Source organism: Nematolebias whitei, chromosome 4 (genome assembly GCF_014905685.2).
Source record: "Nematolebias whitei isolate Nwh7 chromosome 4, NemWhi1, whole genome shotgun sequence".
Lineage (NCBI taxonomy): Eukaryota > Metazoa > Chordata > Actinopteri > Cyprinodontiformes > Rivulidae > Nematolebias > Nematolebias whitei.
The window spans coordinates 30,323,243-30,349,512 of NC_056501.1; the positions used below are offsets into that span (position 1 = coordinate 30,323,243).

Below are 26,270 nucleotides of genomic sequence, written 5' to 3' on the forward strand. Positions count from 1 at the left end.
TGTGTGACACTTTCTCCCGAAAGAGGGTCTGTGACATGGTTCTGAACAATTAGACTCTCAGCTGTTTTAGATAGCTCTTTGAACAACCACAGTCTGGAGGAATAGAAAGTCATTTTAACCAGATTAATGAGCTAACAACTAGTCTAGTTATTGTCTGGTTGAGGCACAGTTATTCCAACAGAAATACTGTATATTATATTCCTGCCAGAAGTGCTACAGATAGCTGCTGGTGCTATTTGAACTTGCATATATGGCTAAAACAGTGTTGCCTTGCAAAAGGAAGGTCCTGGTTTGATTCCTGGCTAGGTTATTCAAAACACACATTAGATTAAATGGCAACTTTAAAATGGCCTTAGGTGTGGGTTAAAAAATTATTTGTCAATCTTTGACGGACTGATGACGTGCCCAGGGTGTATGCTGCTTCTCACTTAATGATCGCTGAATATACAGCTCAACTCGGCCCTGCATAGGACTCCTCTTCTTCTTCTTCCGGCTTTTCTCTCTTCAGGAATTGCCTTAGTAAGCAATCCTTCTCCATCTCAATTTGTCCTCTGCATCCTCTGTCCTCACTACAGCTAACTCCATGTCCTAGCTAACTGGATCCATATATCTCCTCTTCCTCTATGTCTTTTTCCTGGCAGCTGCATTTTTAACATCTAACAATATACCCATTGTCCCTCCTCTGGACATGTCCAAACCATCTCACTCTGGCCTCTTAAGCTCTATCTCCCAGTTGTTCAACCTGTGTTGTTCGTCTGATGATCTCATTCCTAATCTTATCCATCCTTGGCTCTTCTAAGGAGAACCTCAACATCTTTATTTCTGCCACTTCCAGTTCTTCCTCCTGTCTTTTTGTCGGTGTCATGGTCTTCAGGCCATATGACATAGCATAGCTGGTCTCACCTGGTCTTGACCTTTTCTGATACCCTTTTGTCACAAATCACTCCTGAAACTTTTTTCATCCACTCCATCCTGTCTGGACTCTCTTTTTGCCCTCTTTACCAAACTCCCCATTTTCCTGGACAGTGGACCTTATGTACTTGATGTCCTGCAAATTTGTGACCTCTGCTCCTTGTAGTCTCACTGTTCCACCGGTCTCCCTCTCATTCACACACACATGCAGTCTATTTTACAACGGCTGACTTTCATTCCTCTTCTTTCAAATGCATACCTCCACCTCTCCATGTTCTCTTCCACCTGTTCCCTGCTCTCATAATAGATCACAATGTCATCTGCAAACGTCATAGTCCACGGGGATTCCCGCCTGACCTCATCTGTTAGTCAGGGTGCATTCACACTAGCCCTGTTTAGTCCGCTTTAATCGAACTCTAGCTCGTTTTCCTTGAAAGTCCGGCTCGTTTAGGGAGGTGTGAATGCGCCATCGAACTCTGTCACGGAACACAAAGGCGAACTCTGGTCCGGGCTAAAACCTAGGTCTCGGTCCGGTAGAAGCGAACTCCAGCACGGTTCGAGTACAGTGTGAATGTAAACAGACCGAGCCCCGCTCTGCAGGGTAAACAAACACCATTTCTCTGACCTTATATGGAGCCGTCAGCTGCCTTGTGTGGAAAAACAATATTCTCCATGGTTTCTGTCTCATCTTCTGCTCATGCTAAGTCCATTTTTGAAAAATGACAAAATATAACTCCTAAAACTACTAAAACTTGGTGCCACTTTGTTTTTATTTTTATTTACAGAAGAAGAAGACATGTCTTCAGAGGTTTTTGTGTCGTTTCTTTCAGTAGTTCTTGGTGCAGCACCCCCACAGGCGAGCGGGGGAACAGGTTGGTTCAACAGGTTGACTCCACTGCACAGTGCAGTGTGAATGCAAACTCACCAGCTCTAATGTAAACAAAAGCTCATGAATATTGGTCCCGAACCAAACCGAGGCTACCGGACTATCTAGTGTGAAAACGACCTCAGTCCATCACCAGAGCAAACAAGAAGGGGCTCAAAGCCGATCCTTGATGTACTCCCACTTCCACCTAGAAGCTCTGTCACTCCTACAGCACATCTCACCACTGTCCTGCTGTCCTTATACATGACCTGCACCAGTCTAACATACTTATCTGCAACTCTAGATTTCCTACAATAACACACTTCCTCCTTTGGCACCCTGTCATATGCTTTTTCTAAGTTCAAAAAAACACAATGGAGTTTTATCTGACCCTCTTCATGATCATCATCTTCATCTTTAATTTAATCAAAAAAAAAAAAAAAAAAAAGTTGGCAAGATAAATCTGCATGCAACTTGATTTATATGATCAAGGTTTATAACTCTGAAAACTAAGGTTGAAAATGTTCCAACACTTTTCATGTAATATCTATGGAGGGATCTGTCTAATATTTATGGATTACTTCTATTGGATGTCAGCATATTTTGTTTCAACAGAATACTGACCCGCAATCTGGCTAAGTGCACACTGGAGTTCTAACTGAACTAGTGTCTTGAGAAAATATATTCTACTTTAACAACTGCTTTGTGGGTAGTAAATTCATTTATTCCAGGTATGGGTGCTGCCGGGCTCCCTGGTGTTTTCTCCCAGTCACACTTCAGCTGTTTAAGTCAATATAAATCCTCGTTTTCTTTGTCCTGTGTTCTACTTTTACGTTCTCATTTACACCCTAATAGACACCTGTGATAAATTTCTTTCTTCCTCCCACACTCATTAAACCTCAAGACGCTCCTTCTTTTACGTTTCTGTTCATCTCGCCCGACTTCAAACACCCTGAGCCAAGGACAGTGGCCTGTTTTTATTGATGTCGACATATTTGACTAATTTATATGAAAATTCTCCAAATGAAAGGGGAAAGGTGATCCATAATAAAGAAGACATAAAGAAGACGTGAATCTTACTTAGGACAGCTAACAAGACATTAACAGGAGAGTAACAAATCACTAAATTAATATTTAAATAGATTAATTCATCCTTACCCACCAACATTAATATTATTACTGTACCATTTGGGCCTTTAGTTGATGTGGTTTGTAATGTGTTTAAAGATGCATTAAATTGCCCCCATAGAAAGGATCAATTCTGTGAGAGGACATAGTATCTGAATCAGATATGCATTAAATCCTCATTTCACTAAGACTAAATGGCAAATTATTTTCATTGATTCTTCCTTCGATCTCCACAAATTCTAACGTCATGAAGTAGCAGATGGACTCATAAGAAAACACATACTGAACGCTTTTGAAGAAGAAAAAAGTGTTTAAACAATATTGCAGCATGTTATTTGCATAGTGACCTAAAAAATGACATTGTCCTCAAATGCTTTTAGAACCTGAAACATTTAGATGTTGACCACTAGATGGTATCTTTTCATTTCAGATACCTGTTCTGACACCTGGTCCTGGGTTGACTGTTTCAAACCAGGAGCTGTATTGTGAAAGATGCAACTCCCCCGTCCAACAAATGTACCATGCATTCTGAGAAAACGCAATTCCAAAAAACACTTGCTGTAATGGCGACGCCTCATTTGGAAGAACTTTTTCGGTTTTGTTTTGGTAAAAAGGTTTTCGTAAATCCCTACAATTGTTCTACAGATTCTAGCAAAACAATGCAGACACTTATTTCAATTCACTGTTGAGCTTTAAATACCTTTTTTTTTAAGAACTCTTACTTTACTTTAAATAACTCAAGAAGACTATTTGTCTACTCCTTTTTTATCCCTTTTAGAGCATTTAACAGTTAAACCAGTTTCAGTCTCATGTGGGCTCATAAATCCGCAGTTACGGTGCCAAACTCCTGATCCAAATGCTGGTCCTTCACCACTTGTGTCAAATAGCCAGAAGCCAGATTTTCAGCATTAATCCTTAACACGAGAGGTGTCAGAACATGTTGACACGTAAGAAGAAGACAAAGAAGAAAAAAAAAGTAAACTGGTAAAGGTAAAAGTTTGGACTTGATCCTACTTTGCATTAAAGACTTTAACTTAAAAGCCTCTAAACAATGATTGGAAAATCCCCCAGAGTACTACCGACCCAACCAGACCAGCACTTGTTTTTTTTTCTCTGAAGTCAGAGCAGTGAATCATAACACGAAGATTATGGGGGTTTGAAAGACGTACCCATCTTATGCTGTTCAGTTTGGTTGAGATGTTTCCTGTTTTGCACACAGTAAATGTGACACGTCATCCATCACCGGTTACCTTCAGGCAGTGTCAATAACAGAATGATCTTATGCTTTATGGCAACAAGAGGTCCCCTGCCACGGTGAGAAAGATTTATTGTGTCTGACCTTTGTTTGATTGGAGCAATGCTAAAGTAAAAGTCAGGGGGACAAAGTTGGGGGTACAGTTTGGCAGGTTAAATTAGATTTATTCATATTTAAAGTATTCGGCCCCCTTGAACTTTTCAACCTTTTGCCACATTTCAGGCTTCAAACATAAAGATATAAAATTTTGATTTTTTTTGTGAAGAATCAACAAGTGGGACACAATCGAGAAGTGGAATGAAATTTATTGGATGTGTCAAACTTTTTTAACAAATAAAAAACTGAAAAGTGGGGCGTGCAATATTATTCGGCCCCTTTACTTTCAGTGCAGCAAACTCACTCCAGAAGTTCAGTGAGGATCTATGAATGATCCAATGTTGTCCCAAATGACTGATGATGATAAATAGAATCCACCTGTGTGTAATCAAGTCTCCATACAAATGCACCTGCTCTGTGATAGTCTCAGGGTTCTGTTCAAAGCGCAGAGAGCATCATGAAGACCAAGGAACACACCAGGCAGGTCCGAGATACTGTTGTGGAGAAGTTTAAAGCTGGATTTGGATACAAAAAAGATTTCCCAAGCTTTAAACATCCCAAGGAGCACTGTGCAAACAATCATATTGACATGGAAGGAGTATCAGACCACTGCAAATCTACCAAGACCTGGCCGTCCCTCTAAACTTTCATCTCGAACAAGACAACTGATCAGAGATGCAGCCAAGAGGCCCATGATCACTCTGGATGAACTGCAGAGATCTACAGCTGAGGTGAGAGAGTCTGTCCATAGGACGACAATCAGTCGTACTCTGCACAAATCTGGCCTTTATGGAAGAGTGGCAAGAAAAAAGCCATTTATCAAAGATATCCATAAAAAGTGTTGTTTAAAGTTTGCCACAAGCACCTGGGAGACACCAAACATGTGGAAGAAGGTGCTCTGGTCACATGAAACCAAAATCCAACTGTTTGGCCACAATGCAAAATGATATGTTTGGCGTAAAAGCAACACAGCTCATCACCCTGAACACACCATCCCCACTGTCAAACATGGTGGTGGCAGCATCATGGTTTGGGCCTGCTTTTCATCAGCAGGGACAGGGAAGATGGTCAGAATTGATGGGAAGATGGATGGGGCCAAATACAAGACCATTCTGGAAGAAAACCTGTTTGAGTCTGCAAGAGACCTGAGACTGGGATGGAGATTTATCTTCCAACAAGACAATGATCCAAAACATAAAGACAAATCTACAATGGAATGGTTCACAAATAAACGTATCCAGGTGTTGGAATGGCCAAGTCAAAGTCCAGACCTGAATCCAATCGAGAATCTGTGGAAAGAGCTGAAGACTGCTGTTCACAAACGCTCTCCATCCAACCTCACTGAACTCGAGCTGTTTTGCAAAGAAGAATGGGCAAAACTGATAGAGACATACCCCAAGAGACTTGCAGCTGGAACTGCAGCAAAAGGCGGCGCTACAAAGTATTAACGCAAAAGGGTCGAATAATATTGGACGCCCCACTTTTCAGTTTTTTATTTGTTAAAAAAGTTTGACACATCCAATAAATTTCATTCCACTTCACGATTGTGTCCCACTTGTTGATGATTCTTCACAAAAAATTAAAATTTATATCTTTATTTTTGAAGCCTGAAACGTGGCAAAAGGTTGAAAAGTTCAAGGGGGCCGAATACTTTCGCAAGGCACTGTATAATCACTCCTCTTTCTTATTTTGATTAATGGCATTTAACTCTGCAGGTCATCCCTGAAATTCTGACGCACAAAATCACAAGTCCAAGTGTGAACGGTGTCACAGAGTAAACACCATAAAAACGTATTATCTGCAGCATTGTTCATTAAAATGGCTCAACACTATTCAATCAATCAACCTTTATTTATACAGGTAAATCCCATTGAGCCTCGAGGACTCATTTACAAGAGAGACCTGATTTCAACAAAGAAAGATGACAACAATGGACAACAGCAACAACAATAAACAGTTATAAAAAAGCATACTACAGTTTTTTTTTTTCTTTTTAACAAATAGGATGGCTAAAAGGAAAAGGTAACAAAAAAAACAAAACAGCTAGATTCCAAGACAAATGTAGAAAACTAAAAACAGGAACATGTCAGCATTGGACCCTGCCAGGTGTCCAACAGATTCTTAAAGACACTTAGAGAGGTCAAGGTCAAGAGCTTCAAATCTTTTTGTAAGATATTCCAGGAAACAGGAGCGGAATAGGAGAAGGCCCTTTTGCCTAGTTCAGTCCTCATTGAGGGAACACTGCAGGTAATAATGTCCCAAGAGCGCACGCTGTAGCTGCACTCACGCAGAGACATGTAGGAGGAGATGTATGAAGGCAGCAGACCAAGAAGTGATTTAAAGATGAAAATGTACCAGTGAGAGAGTCTGCGTGAAGTTAATGATGTCCAGTTAACCAGTGAATACAGGGTGCAGTGGTGGGTACGATAATCACAGCCAGTTATGAATCTTAGTGCACAATGATAGACAGCATCCAACATCTGCAGGGTTCTTGTAGGAGCGTTCATGTAAATAATATCACCATAATCAATTGAGGGAAGGAAAGTCACAGATACAAGGCGTTTTCTAGCATTCAGGGTTAGACAGGATTTGTTTCTGAAAAAGAAACCCAGTTTAACTTTCAATTTCTTTATCAAGTTTTCCACATGGAGCTTAAAAGAGAGATGTGAGTCGACCAAGATACCCAAATACTTATAGGAATCAACAAACTCAATGGGGACACCATTTGAGGATAAAATCGGAGGAAGAACTGCTGGGACCAACTTCCTATTTGAAAAAAGCATCCCTTTGGTTTTGTCGGCATTTAGGACAAGTTTGAGGCGGAACAAATCAGTCTGGATGATGTTGAATGCAGATTTCAAAAGCTGGAAAGCCTTAGCAACTGTTTTAGCTCGACAATAAACAACTGTGTCGTCAGCATAGAAATGTATGGATGCATTAGGGATGTTTTTACCTACATTATGTATGTAGATTGTAAAGAGGGTGGGTCCTAAGACTGAGCCTTGTGGTACACCATTGTTGACTGTTAAATAACTGGAGGAAGTACCATTATGTTGAACACATTGCCTCCGGTCTGAAAGATAGTTAGAGAACCAACCAATGGTGTGATCTGAGAAACCAATTTCTGAGAGTTTATGACACAAGATGTTATGATCCACAGTGTCAAAAGCTTTAGACAGGTCTAAGAAAAGTGCAGCACAATAATCCTTAGCATCCAGTGCTTCAACAACATCATTAAGAACCTTCAGTGAAGCAGTGGTTGTGCTGTGTTGTTTCCTGAAACCAGATTGATGTGGAGGTAAGATGTTAAATGAGTCCAGGTAATTTTTGATTTGAGAGTTTATCAGTTTTTCTAGAACCTTGGCTAAAATGCAGAGTTTAGAGATTGGTCGATAGTTGTTCAGTGAGGTGGGGTCACCTCCCTTCAGCAAAGGAAGAACAAAGGCTGTTTTCCAAGTGTCTGGGATGGAGTTTTGTCTTATGGAGAGATTGAAGATGTGGGTCACAGGGACTGTGATGATATGAGCAGCCAGCCTTAAAAAAATAAGGTGGAAGTTCATCAGGACCTGCAGATTTTTTAGGGTCAAGATCTTTTAACAGTTTATTGACCTCACTGACTGAGAATGGAGAAAAAGAGAAGCTGTGATTAACTGAGGATTGACTTGTAGGAAGGATTTGATTTGTAGAAGTTTGGTTATTAAGTGAAGTGGCTGATTTTCCATTAGTAACTGTGTCAAATAAAGAACTAGAAGCAACAAAATGTTTGTTGAAACAGTTCAGGATCTCCTGCTTATTTGACACAGGAACAGAGTTAACGAGAAGTTGTGATGGGAGGTCAGATGATTGGGGGGGTGCCTGAGAGAGATTTGATGATTTTCCAGAATCTGTTTGGGTCATTTAGATTTTTGGAGGTCTGAGATAAGAAATAGTTGCGTTTTGCTGCTTTGACAGCAGTTGTGCATTTACTCCTCATCTGTCGAAAACTCAACCAATCAGTGTCTGAGTCAGATTTTTTCGCTGTGGCCCAAAGATGATCTCTCCTGTGCAGGAGGTCAGCTAGCTCTGGAGTAAACCTATTAATGTATTACAGAAAATATAGATACGGTAGGCACACTTAATGATTGTATAGACCATTGCATTAGGTAATATATTCAGCAAGTAATATTACTTTTAATACTTTAAGTACTATTTTTAAAAGCAAGTACTTATTTACTTTTGCTTAAGTAAAATCTTTAATGTAACACCTCTACTTTTACTAGAGTACATTTTTGTCCGTTTATTTGTACATTTACTTAAGTATAGTGTTTGAGTACTTTCTCCACCACTGATAAATAAGAATTACTCAAACAGTTGATCTGCATTACTTTGGCTGCCACTGCAGCCCTGAGATAAAAGGTTTGAATAAATCCAACATTAACATAACTAGCGTTATTCAATTGTATATTTTCCACTGCTTTGTGTGCCAAATAAACAAAACAAAAAAAAAGATTTTTGGCAATTTGGTAGCACTAAAGGCATGCAATTCAATTCAATTCAGTTTATTTATACTGTATACTGTATGTAGTGCCAAGTCACAACAGAAGACATCTCAGGGCACTGCACATTAAAAAACGAATACATTAAAAAAGCCTATGAAGACTCTCAGCTACTGCCACATCAAAGTTTAGCTAAAATTTGTAAAACTGACAGACTTCATTTTTGATTAAGTTTGTGTTTGATTTCAAAAGTCATTTGGTTCTGGCAGCCACGTTGAATTGGCTTGGCTTCAAAAGTTAAAGATTTGTAGATGTACATCTAAATATTACTTTCTGAGAGGTTCATTAAAATATGTCCAGTGGTTCATGGAATGTTTTGCTAACAAACACATAGTCACATGATTACCCACATTTTAATGGCAACATTGGCAGAGTTCTCAACATTTCACATTTTATAAAAAAAAACTAATTCCTCTGACTTTTCCCTCTGTAAAGCCTGAAATTCCAGGAGACATTTCAGCCACAAGAAACACTTGGAACTTAGCACCTTAGGTGGCGGGCAGGCACTTTCAAAGATGACGGTAAGTATACTGTAAGCTACGGTAAGTGCATATAGCAATTATTCCTATTAATTGATATCACTGTATACCATCATCCACCGTAGCCAATCAAAATACGAACACTGTGGAAGCCAATGAAGAAGGAGATGACAATGACTGAGAAATAATATAATATTAACATTAAGGGAAGGGAAGGCTGAGATTGTCATCATTGTATGTTCCTATATACAATTATTTCTCTGCATTTAACCCATCGCACCTGAGATACACCCAAGTGGAGCAGTGGGCAGTTATGTAAGCGCCCGGGGAGCAATTGGGGATTAGGTGTCTTGCTCAGAGACACAACGACATGTGGGAATGGCCGGGAGTTGAATCGCAATTTTCTGGTCCCAAGTCGGCTGCCCTACCCCACCTCGGCCCCCGAGATGGGGTAGAGGTGGTATAGGGGTAGAGGTTAATACATGTACATGTCAAAATCAGCAGATTCATGTTCAAATCTCCTGAGTTTTCCTTGTCTGGAAAATAGGAAAGTCATTTTTGAGCGGCTTCGGATGTTATCAGTCCATTAAATGGCCGTTATTAGTTGTTATCATCCCCATATGTAGTGGTCAAACTGTCCCACTTACCTCCTAGTAGGTTTAAAGGTACGTTATTATCGTTATTATTGCTGATAATAGGCAGTGTTGCACTGGGGTAAACCAGGAAGTGTCTCTTTTTTTTTTGTCCAGATTATGTAACCCTTTTCCTAAACCTAACCTTACACCTGACCTGAGGACCAACCCTAAACTTAACCCCCTTACCCTTGTGCCTAAACCTAACCAAGACCGTAAACCTAACCGCCAGACCCTTTACTCTAAACCTAACCACGTGAAACTATTATGAGCGCTAACAATTCTAACAACGTACATTTAAACCCACTAGGAGGTACAGGAGGGGCAGTCTGACCGCTACATATGGAGATGATAACAACTAATAACGACCATTCAGTGGCTGATAACATCCGAAGCGGGTGGCATTTTCCAGGTTCTTCCTGATTTCCAGAGAGATTGTACTGAGCACTGACAAATTAGGAGAAGGACCTTTTTGTGTACCAGCACTTTTATAGCTGAAAGTAGCGAGGTGGTTCAGATCACAATTGTGTATTAACCACTTGAAATAACAGTTTTAGAAAAAGAAAAGGTTACTGCAGATTTTAATGAACATAGACATTCATAATGTGTAGCTGCCTGAGGCTAAATTACTGAAGCTTTATGTGTGAAGGTTAAATAAATGTCACATTTGCAGACTAGCATCCTAACTACTGTATTTGAGTATTTAAAGGGAAATAATTATTGATTTGAGTTTTGTCCAGTTATATATTATTTTGGTTTGGATATTTTTAGGCAATTCATCGTCCAAATAAACTCAATTTAAACACAACTCATGCCACCTGGTAGAGTTTCAGGCATAGTTAATAGAATTAAAGGAATGCCCCTTTTAAAATGCAAAGCAGTAATGCATTAACATGAAATGCTCTGCAGGCACAATCCCCACTCTGCATGCTAAGCTTCAGCCTTCCAAAGTCTTTATGATTCAGTAAGCATCTCCCCAAAATTGAATGCAATCAGTCGGGCCATGAACCCAGAAAGTAATTTTGTGTCTTACTCCAGATGGAACATTAGGTAAACCCCCTTGAGTTTACCAATAGCAGAACTTGTTTTATTGCATTTTCTCAGGGCTGTATCATTCTTTACATGATAATTGAAGTATCTGAGCACAGAGGAATTTTCTACTACCAGTACTTTTTTCAGCAAACATGGCCTGAGTGCCCATTTTAAAATGCCAGTGTAAGCTTCTCTTAAATGTATGTTTGCTATGCACAAAACGTTAACAATAAATAAAAAAATACATAGCTTTTATTGATAAATAAGCTTGTTTGTACTATTTGATCCAAAGCTCCAAATCCTGCTTTAAACTCAGACAAGTTGGAGATTGTGGTTTTTGTGCTTGAGCATCTTAGGAACAATTTGCAGCTTTGTACTTATTGAACTGAACTTGTGTTTCCTAGTGTTTCTAAAAGTAGATTAGGAGGCAGAGCTTTCAGTTATCAGACTCCTCTCTTGTGGAACTATATTCCAATTTTGGTCCATAGGGATTACTATTTTTAAGAACAGGATAATACCTTATGATTTGATAAATCCTATAGTTAGGGTTGGCTTGGGTTTCCAGAGTTGTACCTTAGTTCTGCTGCTATAGAGTTAGACTACTGGAGGACATACTGACCACATTTCCTCACTCTGCCACCTTACTCTCTACTCTCCATGTTTGTATTAGCATTGTTTTATCTGTGTGTCTTCCCGTAGAAACTAAACCTAGGTCAATATTTCTGTTTGTCTGAAACTCTTTCTTTGCAAGGCAGATGATCAACCATCCTGAATTTGGTTCTGCTGGAGGTTTTTCTAATTAAAAGAGAGTTGTTCCTTTCAACTGTGGCCTGTGTGCTGCTCTGGATGGAGGATTGTGCAATCCAACACTACAACAATTAAAGTGAAATAAAGTTTAATCTGGATTTGTTTTGACCCATTAGTGTACATTGTCCTGGGACTTTTACTGTGAATTAGCATCTTCCAAATAAACTGAACAAATGAGATCTGCAAACTAATACTGAGGATTTGGTTTTAAAGTATGAAATGTATAATAAACCCTTAAAATCATGAGTCGGTTTTAACCCATGTAAAACACACAGCATAGCTGTTAACGGAAAGTTAAGATTATAGATACTTTTTTTCCTTTTTTTTCCCAGGACAGATAAAACTGTCTTTGACCGAAAAACTGTAACACACAGCTGTATGTATCCATCCATCCATTATCTTTACCCGCTTATTCCATTTTGGGTCACGGGGGGTCGCTGGTGCCCATGTCCAGCAATCACTGTGCGAGGGGCGGGGTACACCCTGGACGGGTCGCAAGTCCATCACAGGGACACATAGAGACAAACGAGACAAACAACCATTCACTCTCTCACGCACACCTAGGGACAATTTAGAGTTACCAATCAGCCTAACATGCATGTTTTTGATCTATGGGAGGAAACCGGAGCACCCGGAGAAAACCCACGCATGCACGGAGAGAACATGCAAACTCCACCCAGAAGGCCCCTGGACCGGGGTTTGAACCAAGGACCTGCTCACTGAGAGGCAGCAGCTCTACCAGTTGCGCCTGTATGTATCAAAGACCTTAATTTTTATTTTTATTTTTTTTAAAGGTTCAAAACAGGTGGTTGGATTGATTTGAATTTTGGCACAAACCACCCCATATTTTTAATAGGAATATCTTAACACAAAGCAACAGCAAAATGGTTCAAGTGCATCTGTGTTATTGTTAATGGATTTTGTGTCATGGGTGAAAGACTTTTGTTATTTATGGTAGGATTGGGGATTACAGTAATTATGTGTTCTAGACTTGGACATTAAGTTCCTCATTTCTTTATTTTTGCCGCTTTGTTTTTGCTGTTGTTCAGTTTTAATACCTTACAATTAATAAATGAGGTTTTGTTGCTCCTTTGTTTCCTGCCTCAGCTTATAAGACTACATTTGAATCCCAAAGCAAGTCAGTATTCAACTGTAATATTGTGGATTTAAAACTTTTAAACTTGAGGTATCTAAAAACACGTTTCGTATGGTGTAGTCTCGGGGTCAGAACTTCAGTACAACCTGTGGCTCCGTTGTTTATCTTGTTTCTAAACAGCGCAATTTATTTTAACTTTGCATTATCGCTTATCTCTCATCTTTACCCTTGTGAGCATCTCTGTTCTACACTTTATCTGACCATTTTTCCAAATGTTTAAGTCAAATTAAAGGAACAAACAGTGGTAAAAACAGCTGCAAGAACAGGAAAAATAGTGTCCACAACATAACTTTTCAACATGCATCATTTCACATACATTTAAACTTCCAATAGTGATCCAGAAATTGCAAAATGACAACTGAGAAGCTCCAAACCTGTTACAAATCTATATATGCTTTTGAAAATGTGATAAGAAAATATTGTTAACCTTGTTTTAGTTTGCTTCAGGTTTGCTACCACATTACGCAAAAATGTGCCAATTTTCTCACATTTTTGAGTTGCCAGCTAGTTTCCAATAGTTTGATTCAGTTTATTTATAGTGCCAAGTCTCAACACAAGTCATCTCAGGGCACTGAACAGAAACATTCATATATATGAAAAGTCCTCCTAGCTGGGAGGAGACCCAGAGGAAGACCCAGGACACGCTGGAGGGACTACGTTTCTCGGCTGTCCTGGGAACGCCTTGGGATTTCCCCGGAGGAGCTGGCCCAAGTGGCTGGGGAAAGGGAAGTCTAGGCCTCCCTACTTAAGCTGCTACCCCCGCAACCCGACCCCGGATAAGTGGAGGAAAATGGATGGATGGATTGATGGATATATGAAAAGTTAGTTAATAACGTTATTTATCTGACGAGCCAGGAGATTGCTTTGAGACTGCTTTGTGCAATAGTTGCGGTCAAGTAAGGAACTTACAGTGGTGCTTGAAAGTTTGTAAATCCTTTAGACTTTTCTACATTTCTGCAAAAATAGGACCTAAGACAACAGATTTTCACAAAAGTCCTAAAAGAAGATAAAGAGAACCCAGTTAAACAAATGAGACAAAAATATTATAATTGGTCATTTATTTATTTATTGGGGAAAATGATCCAATATTACATATCTGTGAGTGGCAAAAGTATGTGAACTTTTGCTTTCAGTATCTGGTGTGACACCCCACCACCACCCCACCCACTACCTCCATGCAGAAATAACTGAAACTAAACGTTTCTGGTAACTGTTGATCAGTCCTGTACACCGGCTTGGAGTAATTTTAGCCCATTCCTTTGTAGAGAAGAGCTTTAACTCTGGGATGTTGGTGGGTTTCCTCATATTAACTGCTGCTTCAGGTCCTTCCACAACATTTGGATTGGATTAAGGTCAGGACTTTGACTTGGCCATTCCAAAACATGAATTTTATTTGTCTTTAACCATTCTTTGGTAGAATGACTTGTATGTTTAGGATCATTGCCTTGTTGCATGACCCATCTTCTCTTGAGAGTCAGTTCATGGACAGATGTCCTGACATTTTCCTTTAGAATTCTTTGGTATAATTCAGAATCAACGGGTAAATTCACCTCACAAGACCCACGGAGCATGTGGAGGGGCATTAAGTGTATAACAGATTATAAAGGTCACAATGCCCTAAGGACACATCACTGCCTGATGCACTCAACAAGTTCTATGCACGCTTTGAAGACCCGAGCAGACCACACAGCACTAGACTCACTCACCACCGGAAGAAGAGTTTCTCAGCGTGACCTCAGCCAAAGTGAGGAGTACTTTCAGGAGGATTAATTATCACAAAGTAACTGGCCCACACTTCGGGAAGGTGCTGAAAGACTGTGACGATCAGGTCTGCGAGGAGCTGGCCAACATCTTTAATGCCCCACTCACCCTGGCAACAGTTCCCACCTGCCTGAAGATTACTACCATCATCCCAGTCCCAAAGAGCTCTAGAGTGACTCGTCTGAATGACTACTAGCCAGTAGCCCTCACCCTGATAGTCGCTAAATGCTTCGAAAGACTGGTCATGACCCACATCAAAACAACTATCAACATCAACGAGGACCCTCACCAGTACGCATACAATCAAGTGGCATTACAGGGATTTTTTTTTTCCACAGTGATTATCCTAGTTAGAGATTCATGAGTCTATCAGCCTCAGGGTAGAAGCTGTTCCTCAGTCTAGTGGTTCTACACTTAATGCTCCCCAACCTCCTGCCTGAGGGGAGCAGGGCAAAAAGTGTTTGTACTGGGTGAGTGGGGTCCTTCATGATGCAGATGACCCTCTTCCTACAACTAGAGGTGTAGATGTATGTGATGGTGGGGAGGCTGACTCAACAGACTTCTGTGCAGCCTTCACCACTCTCTGCAAAGCTTTTCTTTCTGCAGCTGTGCAGCCTCTATACCACACGTTGATGCTGGAGCGCAGGATGCTCTCCACTGCACACCTGTAGAAGGAGGTGAGGACTGAGTTTCCCAGACCAGCTCGCCTCAGTCGTCTGAGGAAGTAGAGTCTTTTGATGAGCTTTCTTGATCAGGCTGGTAGTGTTGTTGCCCCAGCTGTGGTTGTCATTCAGGTGCACACCCAAGTACCTGTAGCTGGAGACCACTTTCACCGAAGATCCTCCACGTTCGGGGGGTAGGTGTGTTTGTTCCGTCTGAAGTCCACAACCATCTCCTTCATCTTCTTCACATTGATGTGAAGGTTGTTTTTCCTGCACCAGCTCTCCAGGTGTTCCACCTCCTGCCTGTATCTGGAGTCATTGTCGTTTGTGATACATCCAACCACTGCTGTATTGTCTGCAAACTTTACAACATGAAAGCCTGGATGGGTAGGTGCACAGTCATACATGCGCAGAGTGAACATGAGAGGGCTCAACACACAGCCCTGAGGGGAGAGAGTGCTGAGGGTTATGGTGGAGGAGGAGAAGTTGTGGATCCTCATAGACTGTGGTCTGTTTGTTAATAAGTCTAGGATTTAGTTGCAAATGGAGGGGCTTAGTCCTAGTGTGAGTAGTTTGTCCATCAGGGTTTGGGGGATCATGGTCTTGAAGGCAGACATGAAGTCCACAAAGAGCATATGGACATAGGAGTCCTTCGGCTCGTGGTGGGTGACAGCAGTGTGGACCACAGAGGAGATGGAGTCTTCTGTTGATCAATTCTCGCAGTATGCATACTGGTGAGGGTCCTTGTTGATGTTGATTGTTTTGATGTGGGTCTTGACCAGTCTTTCGAAGCATTCAGAGACGATCGGGGTGAGGGAATGGTGGTGCAGTGGTTATAGAAGGTGGGCCTGTGATCGGAAGATTGCTGGTTCAACTCCCAGTTCTGACAACATCAAAATGTGGGTGGGATAGGTAAAGCACTCAATCCTCCCTCCACCCTCATATGCTTCACTCTGGACCCTTGAGCAAGGCCCTTAACCCCCACAATCTGCTCCCCAGGTTGCCCTAGAATAGCAGCTCTCTGCTCCACACAGAGGGCTGTGGTAGCTTGGTGGTGTGTGGTTGCATCAGGAAGGGCATCCAGCATAAAAAATATTTGCCAAGTCTTCGTGTGACTTATTTCATTGGGGCGACCCCTGAAGAAAGGAGAATCCAAAAGAAGAAGAAATGGGTGAGGGCTACTGGCCGAAAGTCATTCAGACCGGTCACTGTAGAGCTCTTTGGGACTGGGATGATGGTAGTGGTCTTCAGGCAGGTGGGAACTGTGGCCAGGGTGAATGAGGAGTTAAAGACGTTGGCCAACACCTCGCAGAGCTGATTGTCACAGTCTTTCAGCACCTTCCCTGGGATGTTGTGTGGGCCAGTTGCTTTGTGAGGATTAATCCTTCTGAAAGTACTCCTCACTTCGGCTGAGGTCATGCTGAGAAACTTCTTCCGGTGATGATGTGAGTCTGTTGCTGTGTGGTCTGTTCGGGTCTTCAAAGCGTGTGTAAAACCTGTTGAGGACATCAGGCAGTGATGAGTCTCTAGGGCATTGTGCACCTCTGTCTTTATAATTTGTTATACACTTAATGCCCTTCCACATGCTTCGTGGGTCTTGTGAGGTGAATTGACCTGCATCCTCTGTGTATATGTGACTCTGGCCTTTTTAATACCAGCAACCAGCTCTTTCCTTGTCCTTCTAAGTTCCTGTGAGTTGCCAAGATTACACATTTTATTTAAATCCAAAAGTTCTATTTTGGTCTCATCCATCCACAAAACATTCTTCCAACAGCCTTCTGGCTTGTCCACATGATCTTTATCAAACTGCAGATGAGCAGCAATGTTATTTTTTGAGGGCTGTGGCTTTCTCCTTGTAACCCTGCCATGCACACCATTGTTGTTCAGTGTTTTCCTGATGGTGGACTCATGAACATTAACATCAGCCAACATGAGAGAGGCCTTCAATGCTTAGAAGTTATCCTGGGGCCCTTTGTGACCTCATCGACTATTCCACATCTTGATCTTGGAATGATCTTTGCTGGTCCATCACTCCTGGGGAGGGTAACAATGGTCTTGAATTGCCTCCATTTGTGAGTCCAAACTCTTTAGATAAGGTTTTTTAGCTGAAATTGTTGTGTTTCTTTTTTTTTTAATTATTGGTTTCTGTCTAAAACATTAAATACAGTAAAATGCTGCTGTCAAGATATGTCTGAACAACAATGATAAAGTCAATGGATACTCAAAATTAGAAGCTGGATCCTTTAGAAACACGGTCCCAAAGTTGGTGTCCAGTTTGGATCAAAAAGGGACAAAATGATGTACTCAACTCTGCTAAACTTTAATTATAATCAGACAATTTACCAACAAGTCAACCTTGCTGTCAGCACTATATACATTATATATCTGCTTCTAACCCACCCTATTGGATAAACCACAACATGGTGTGCCACTAGTTGTACAAGAGATGTGGAAGATAGAAAAATCTTGTTTTGTTGTCTCAGATTTCTAATTCATTCAGTATACATAAGCCCTCGCCTCACCATCTCCCTCCCTTACTGAAAAACCTCGTTCATATCTCCATGTTTACTGCATGTTGACATGGAAAATATTTTAGGGTGAAATAGTAATGATTCATATATACACATGGTCTCACTGCGTTCTCTGTTTGTCTTCAAACTTCACTTTTCCCCAAATCGTGTATATAAACCGTGCTTAAAAAAGGGCGATCACACACTGCCTTATTCGTTGGACTCTAACACACTGGAATACACTGTTTTACAGAGGAGACGCTGCTGCATTATCAAGGACTTTTTAATGGAGATTTTCCTTTCATCTGAGGCTGCTGGATGAAGACGACTTGTTGGGGGTTTGCGTATTTCGGCATTAAAAGACAGTTTTAAATACGCTATTATTCTGACATAAGCTTGGCGTTAATAATGGTGGTGGGGGGAGCGAATGTGAGAGCATTTAGTGAATGTCAGACCTCTGCCAACAGAACGTGGTGCTGTGAACGGAGCGAGTCTGGCAGTTTTCTGTGACCTCTATACAAGCAAAGAATACTGGAAGGTTGTTGAAAGACTTCCAGACCGGTGGAAACGTCTCTCGCTCCTTTCATCACCTGTGCTCGTGTGTCTGAAGTGTGTATGAATGTTTACACATAACAGCGAGCTTGTGATGCTTTGCTGTGGCAATGGGCATGACGACAAGTCTCCAGGTTCTCTGCTACCGTTTACTAAACAGCGCTTGATAGGACACCAGTGTTTTAGTAAATACAGAGGGGCATGCGTGTGTGTGTGTGTGTGTGTGTGTGTGCGTCCTTGTGTGTGTGTTTTGGGTTGAACTGGTACCAAGAAAGTTCACTTTCTGTTCAGGTGGTGACTACTGAAGGTGAAAAAGGGAATCCTTTTGGGTTTGAGGACAGAAACTTGGAAAAAAACCTGAATCTGCCGCACAAAGAAGTGCAATGTATGATTTATTGCACAGATCAATAATCAGGACAGTTCTTAGTTCCTATGCACACAAATCTGTCCTGCATAACAGCTCTAGAAGAATTGTTCTCTGTCTGAGTTTATATTATAAACACTGCACGCTTGTATGCACAGCACACGCACGGAAACTGCGTGTGTGAGGGTGTGTGCGTTCCGTTAGTTCGACAGGTGTGTGGAAGACTGCCACGAGCCCGGCAGCAGGTGGAGATGAGGATTTATAGATTTTAATTGTATCAGCATGTTGAGCAATAATTCTAGTGCCTGAGGCAGCGTGCACAGCTACAGCAGCTCGTGACTGATGGACGATGAGCCGGGTTTCTCTCAGTCATACAAGAGGAGAAGCACTCGCTACAGCTGCCTGACATCTTGCTCAAAGCACTATATTTGTCTGCCAACTAAAGGAACCATATAAACCTGAACAGGTGATGACAGTTTTAAACAAGTGAAAGTGCTGCTCTGTATTTGTTTTTGTTTTTTCCAAAACGAGTCTATTAAAAAAGGAAAACGGGAGGAAAAAATGTAATTATATTGAGACGGATAACCTGTATTTAGAGCTTGTGCGTGTAAAGATAAGTGTTACGTACAAATTGGCAAACAAAGACAAGGGTGGTCCAAATAGATTGTGGGTTTCAATAAACACACTTTTTTTTTTTTTTTTTTGGTTGGTTTTACCGTTTCTTGTATCTAAAGCTCCATCTAAAATTCCACTGCCTCACTTGTCGTCGTCCACAGTGATTAACAGTTGTAAATTTGCCTTAGGTTGAAACTGTCAGATTAAGATGTCTCGAAGTGATGCCTGCTGTTAATGAAGTCACACAGACAAAACCCCCAAAATGTTTCTGTTGGCAGATAAGTGATTAGCATGGAGCAACATCTCCGTTTTTCAACACACCTTTCTGTGCATGTCAGCCCAAAGTCTGAACATGACACAGAAAGAAAACACAAAAGACAGGTTGTTTGAGCCACTTTGGTATTTTATAGACTACTAAACCAACTTGATGTGAAGTTAATGTATTGGAGGACAGTGATATGGTATAATATCCCTATAATGGCTGGCTTAAAGGGATAACCTGGTCATTTAGAAAATGTTATTCTGTATCCCTTTGAAAATGATATTCCATACATTCATAGCTAGTACCTTATCAGCCATGACATTAGTCATAGAGCATGGAGTAATCCACTTCCACACAAACAGAAAAGGGAAATGTTATTGTGCCCTGAGATGACTTCTGTTGTGACTTGGTGCTTTGTACAGGTAAATAAACTGAGCTGAACTGAATTTAGGCTATGGGTCTGCAACCTGCGGCTCTGGAGCCACATGCAGCTCTTTGATTCCTCTGCAGCGGCTCTTTCAAGCTTTGACTAAAACTAACATATTTTATTGGTTGTAAAAAACGGACTAGTTTTAGCTGTTTTCCTGTCATTTCTTTTGCAAATATGTGAAGACTAGAACAAGTACAAAGAGTAAAACATACTAACTTCAACTTTATGCCTTATTTCTATACATTTTTCCCACATTCCGCATAGTTCATGTTTTTTGTTAATTAAAGAAACTACCCCCTCTCCCCAAGAATTGGTCCTTTCATTTGTCTTAAATTGTAAAAATATCAATAAATGTTAAAAATAATTAGCAGCATTTCCCCTACTATTATACAAGCAGGGCAGTGTCCCACCTACCAAACTGAAATGTGCCCCCCACCCACTCCCACGTCAGCAGTGATGTAGCACAAAGCTAGTGGTGTGCAATACAGACAAGCTAGCTAAAAAACAAAGGCTGTGCTCATGCTGCCTCTTCCATCATGCTAAACCCTCACGCTAACCATCCCCCCCCCCCACCACTCAAAAACCGTCAGTACAAACAGCGCACAAGTCAGACGTGCCCCCCCGTTCCCTGTCCACTGTCAACAAAAATCACGGATGAGTTGAACACCCCGCCCTGGAAAGTTATCTAGGGGAAACACCGATTACACGTTTTTAGCTTTATAATGTCACCCCTTTGGTGGCCACAAAAGCCCCCTCCAACAAACTAAAGTGGCCCATGGGCCACCAGTTGATAATCACAGTTGTAGCATGTTGTTGCGACTCTGAACATTTTTAATTTAGTGAACAAAGGCGTAAAAGACGCTCTTTTGATCATAAAGGTTGCACACCCCTGGGCTAGGATAATGGATATTCAAACTAAGTGCCACTTTGTATTGTTTACCAGACTAAAAACAACTCTCCCTCAAAAGTGTCATAATGGTGTAAAAGAATGCTACATTCATCACAAACATTAAATCGTCACGGCATATCGTTCGTTTAGTTTGTTGCTGTTTTCTCAATAGAACAGCATCCGATACCCTGGAAACATTGATGTTCTGTTTCAATGTATCAGTCCACCGAAAGTTAATTAAAGTTTTCACTGACAAGATGATCAGGCAGACTGATACCTTCAGCAGCCTCATGGAGCACGGTAAATTTGACTATGCTCAGCAAAACTATGGAAAATAGTTGGTTGAAAGAACAGCAACAAACTGTGCCGTGTAAAAGTGTAGACGTTTAATAGCTAATGTAGCATTCTTTTACATGAGTGACATTTTTGAAATTTAAAAAAAAGAAGCTTTTAAAGTCTGAGAAACAACATGAAACAGGCCTTTGTTTGGCAAGCCATAACTTGAAGGAAGTCTTCAATTCAATTCGGTTCAGTTTATTTCTATAGCTCCAAGTCACAGCAGGTCATCTCAGAGCACTGAACAGAAACATAAAGTAAGTTCAAACTAGTTACCTGCTTTTTCTCCATACTGTCTTCTGATAAGGTACTAACCAACGTTTTGACAGAGCATCAGTTAAATGGCCAGACTACTCCTTTAACTCTCCCTTGTATATTCCAGAATTTCTTTGAGTATTTTGTCAGAAACCTCAGGACCTTCAGTTCAATTCTTCACCATCAATCAGAGCTTGTGAACTATTGACCTGGAAGAGGTGATGCGTCAACATGTTTTACAAATTATGCTTTCATACTTTAATGCTCATCTAGCTTTATATATATATTTTTTTTTTTATGATATTGTTTGTACTATTTTTATTGTTATTGTTACTGTTATTTTATAACATGCTTTTTCCTCACTGTACGTAAAGAATTAATTACTGCATTGTGGCGTGACTTTTAAAGAAAACGATCATTTAGATCTTTGATTGTGAGGTTCTATTGAAAGGCTATGAATAATAATTATCTTACCTGTAGTGGCTTTTGGAACAACCTCAGTTTAGACAAATAGTTTAATTCTGACTGGACCGAGGAGTTAAGGGGCAAGAACAATATGGATTGCTGTCATTTTAAAACAACTCTAACCCTAAAACTTTCACAGTGTTTCTTGAGATCAATATTTTATAAATCATTTAACTGGAGTTAATTTTCACTAACCTCTTGCTCCAGCAGAAACATCTCCATATTCCTGCTTACAGTGGCTCAGACCGCACTGGAAGTGCTCTAGGGATCCCACTTCTAAACGCTATATAAATAAATTGAACTGAATTGAATTGAAAAGATCTCAACTGTCACTTCAAGTATCCTGTGCTATAATTGACCAGAATAAATGTGCTTATAAATCGTTTATTTTCATAAACAGTACGATAGCTAGACACATTTTTCTTCAAGATTCTCAATTTATTAAAAGTGTGCTGTAATTTAACTCTGGGTTTTTCCACACAGTAAAATCTGACACGACAACTGACACTTCTAAGACAGGAATCCGTGACCCATCCAAATGTAACCACATCACTTGTTTTAAAATCAGTTATGCAAATGTTGACAGGTTGACCTCCTCCTACCCCCTGAGATATTTACCATTAGTGCCAAGATGTTAAACTCCACTTGATACACTTGAAGGGCAATTTGTTCTCTTCTTCACTTCCTTCTTTCTTCTGCTCCTTGTCTTTTGGCGAGCTGAATGTAAATGACTGTCATGCTGCCCTTTGTTTCGGGGTAAATAAAGGCCTCAGGGGAACACCAGTAAAAGGGTCTCTATTTATTTAAAAAACATACATATCAATCAAGCATGGATTAGAATAGAAAACAACAACAACAAAGATTAGGTTTTTTTTTTATTGCAGTCAGCCTTTATCTGTAATTTAACAGATTTATCCACCCTTTTTTTGACCTGTTTAGCTGTGTAAATGTTTAGGTAAAGCACACATTTGCCTGGGTAATTATATAAAGTACAACAAACACCATTTGAAATATGTTCTTGTTACTGGTTATTATACTTTGCTACATCAAGATATATAAAAGCCTTTTAAGATATTATCAAATGTTTCAATACAAAATATTTTAACAGTTGCACACAGATTTTTACATGGGTTTTAAATATCCTTTCGTTAAAGGATTTGTTTGCATTTTAATTGAAGTCTTTTTAAAGTGGACATTTTCTGTATATTTGTATAGCAGACAAAGGAAATAAATACATTGTTTTTACACCGTATTATTTTTCTCTTAGCATTTGAAGGAATGTTTAAATCTTAAACCCAAATTGTGTAATTGCTCACATTATTTGGGTTGATGGTTAAAAACCTATTGAAAATAAACAAATAAAACAGCGTTTAAACTGTGGTGTTATTTTTTGTTTGTTTGTTTGTTTTATACAGCATCACATATTCCGAGTTTAAAAAGTTGAGTGTTTATCTCCCTGCTGAAACTGCCTGCATCCAGTCAGCACTTTCTGTGTGTACGTTTTAGGACACCGGGGATTTTAGTGTTTGGGAAGAAGGACAGCATGGGAATGTGGCTTTCCAACGTTTAGGAAAATCAGTTAACTATCCATCACACAAAGATCAGGTTACAGTGACATGCAGGTTCCACACCACTGGTCACTGCGACGGGACTGTTTTCTGCCAGGATTTATTGGTTTACTTTCTCTTCCTTGTTTTTCCTGGGATCGGGGTATGGGGTGGTCCCGGGAAACATTTGAAACTATACATCCATGTGAAAACACGAACACGACACTGTAATTCTAAAACCTTTTATTCATATCAAAACACAATGTAACAGCACGTAGCACATCTAACAAATTAATTATGACCAATGAACCAACAATCGTATATATGCCACAAAACATGAACCTATATACAATTACCACTTGTTTATTACGTTCCCAGACTGTAAAATAATCCCATTGTTTAAATGTAGAACTATAACACCCTGACCAATACCGTTTTTTCTTTTTAGTGCAACGACTTCACACATTGTTGACAACAGTGTAATTTAACTACACCTGTAAATGTGCTGTATGCGCATTGAAAGAGTGATACCATCAAAGAATCACGCCTGATGTCAGCAGATCAGACTGAGGCGGTGTTAATATTGAGTCAGATCTGATAGAGACTAGCGTAAGTTAGAATAAAAGCTGACAGAGGATCAGATAGTGAGGCTAAAAGCGGTTTCTGGGGCCGACGATCTTAGGCTGCTGCGCCTGACTCAGCCGTTTCTGTGGGAATCAAAGCCGTTTTACTCAACTGTCACACACTGCTGCCATCTCAACTGTCTGTGTCAGCGCAAACGTACATCCCCCCCCCCCCCCCCCCATGTAGTTTTTCCACAGCAGAATTATTCTAAACAAAAATAACATCAGACATTTGAAATTTCCTTTAAACAGTCTTTCCGTCAACGTTCCCCTCCCCCCATAATGACGTCTTAAACTTCTGTGCCCTCTCGATGATAGATGATTCCAGTGGAGCCCAGTGAAGGGTAGAAATGCCCACTAGAAGCATTGTACTGGCTCACGATGGGGCTGGAGTAACCTAAAGAAGAGTGAGTCGGTGAAGAGGTGAGCACAGGGGGAGCTGGCACTTGTGGTACCCACTCTGGGACACCTGAGTTGGGGGAGTAGTTACTAAAGCTTCCTGGCTGTGGTCTGTGAGCCCCGTCTAATGGAAGGTTAATCTGCAGCGGTCTGCTAAGCCCATCACCCCCCACCTCATTTGCTCCTCCAGCAGAAACCGTCGACATTTCAGATAAGAAGCTGCTTAGACACGGTGTGGGACCGGACAGCGATGGGGAGGGGATTCTGTCAGGTGGTGGGGACATGTTGAGGGCTGGGTGTTTGGGGCTGCCCCGCTCACTGTCACCAGACTCTGGAGCCCCTGGACCACCATCACCACCAGCTAGGGAATCAGACTTCCTCTTCCTTTTGCGACGGAAGTTTCCGTTGTCGAACATCTTCTCACAGTTTGGGTCAAGTGTCCAGTAGTTGCCCTTACCTATTGGGTGAAAATCAAGTTAGACTCAGAATTAAGTGAATACATTACTCAAGTTACAGCAGTACACACTAAATGATCTGAATTTATTACCTGGATCATCCTCATCTCTTGGGACTTTCTTGAAGCAGTCATTAAGTGACAGATTGTGTCTGATGGAGTTCTGCCAGCCTGCTTTACTCTTGTTGTAGAAAGGGAAGTTGTCAGCCACGTACTGATAAATCTGGCTCAATGTTAGTCTCTTGTCTGGCGCTCCGTGGATAGCCATGGCGATGAGAGCAGAGTAGGAGTACGGTGGGCGGACCAGCTTCATCAGATCTTCTTGTGAGGGAAGAGAGAACCAGCTTAGTTCGCCTCCGGGACCTCCAGGTCCAGCTGGACCCAGGTAAGGCCTCTGCATGCCGTAGTGCTGAGGTACAAAAGGAGGACCGGGATTACCGGGTGGGCCGGTGGAAGAGAGGTATGACGACGTGTTGATTCCAGAGCTGTTGAACCACAGGTATGGGTTTGGGGATGAAGTGGCGTAGTCACTCAGGTCGTAGGAGGCTGGAGTGGTGCGCTGAGGGCTCGGCAGCGAAGGGGGAGGGTAGTAACAATCTCCGTACATGCTGAGCTCAGGGGGCTCCTGGCCCAGATTTGGAAACTGTGGACCACAACGAGGAGGAGACTGGTTCTGGTTCTCAAACGAAGACATTTTCAAGTTTCTTCTCACCTCTCAGTTTCTTCTTAACTTCTTGTTTTTGGTTGTCCTTCCTTTGTAAGCCAAAGTCTTTCTTATTTTTGTCAGCGCTCAATGATCTTTCTTTTTTTCAGTCCTTGTCATGCTTTGGATGATGAGCATGCAACCAAATGCTGGTCTCAAACCTTCAAATTGTAGGCAGCTCTTCTTTGCTCCTTTCTTGTCTGTTTGCCCTTTCTCTATGTCAAGATGTCACCTGTTACACCTGCTTTATCTTCTGCTTTGGTAACGCCCCCAGCCAAATATGTCATTGGAAGTTCTCAGGTGAAGAGTCCCCCCCCACCCCCACCCCTTTTTTTTCCTGTTGTCAGCTATTCCAATCCACCTAGGGGTTTTGTTCACCATAATTTGAAGAAAAAAAAAATTCCATTCAAGCTGTTAGTTAGTCCAGCAACAGATTCATCTGTGAATCTTTTCATTTTTGGTTACATTTGTTGCTATGGTGGTTTAGACACAAACTTTAACATGTACATATATACACATATACATTATGTGTGTGTGTGTATATAT

The 26,270-nt window shown here is 40.9% G+C and overlaps 1 protein-coding gene across 1 annotated transcript; it reads right to left on the reverse strand.

Annotated features, from left to right (window-relative positions):
* Window positions 1-24,356: 24,356 nt before the first annotated feature.
* On the reverse strand, window positions 24,357-25,940 carry foxi3b (forkhead box I3b). Its single transcript, XM_037675970.1, has 2 exons — window positions 25,115-25,940; window positions 24,357-25,024 (listed from the first exon to the last, which is right to left on the reverse strand). Exons 1-2 carry the CDS (start codon window positions 25,713-25,715, stop codon window positions 24,459-24,461), a joined length of 1,167 nt encoding a protein of 388 aa, XP_037531898.1. The 5' UTR covers window positions 25,716-25,940; the 3' UTR covers window positions 24,357-24,458.
* Between the last annotated feature and the right edge of the window lie 330 nt (window positions 25,941-26,270).

What these genes read in the sequence shown, in the direction of transcription:
- foxi3b (XM_037675970.1), bottom strand. Translation starts at nt 25,715, where the DNA reads ATGTCTTCGTTTGAGAACCAGAACCAGTCTCCTCCTCGTTGTGGTCCA. An exon ending in AAGAGATGAGGATGATCCAG is followed by an intron (nt 25,025 to 25,114) that starts GTAATAAATTCA and finishes TTCACCCAATAG; the next exon opens with GTAAGGGCAACTACTGGACA.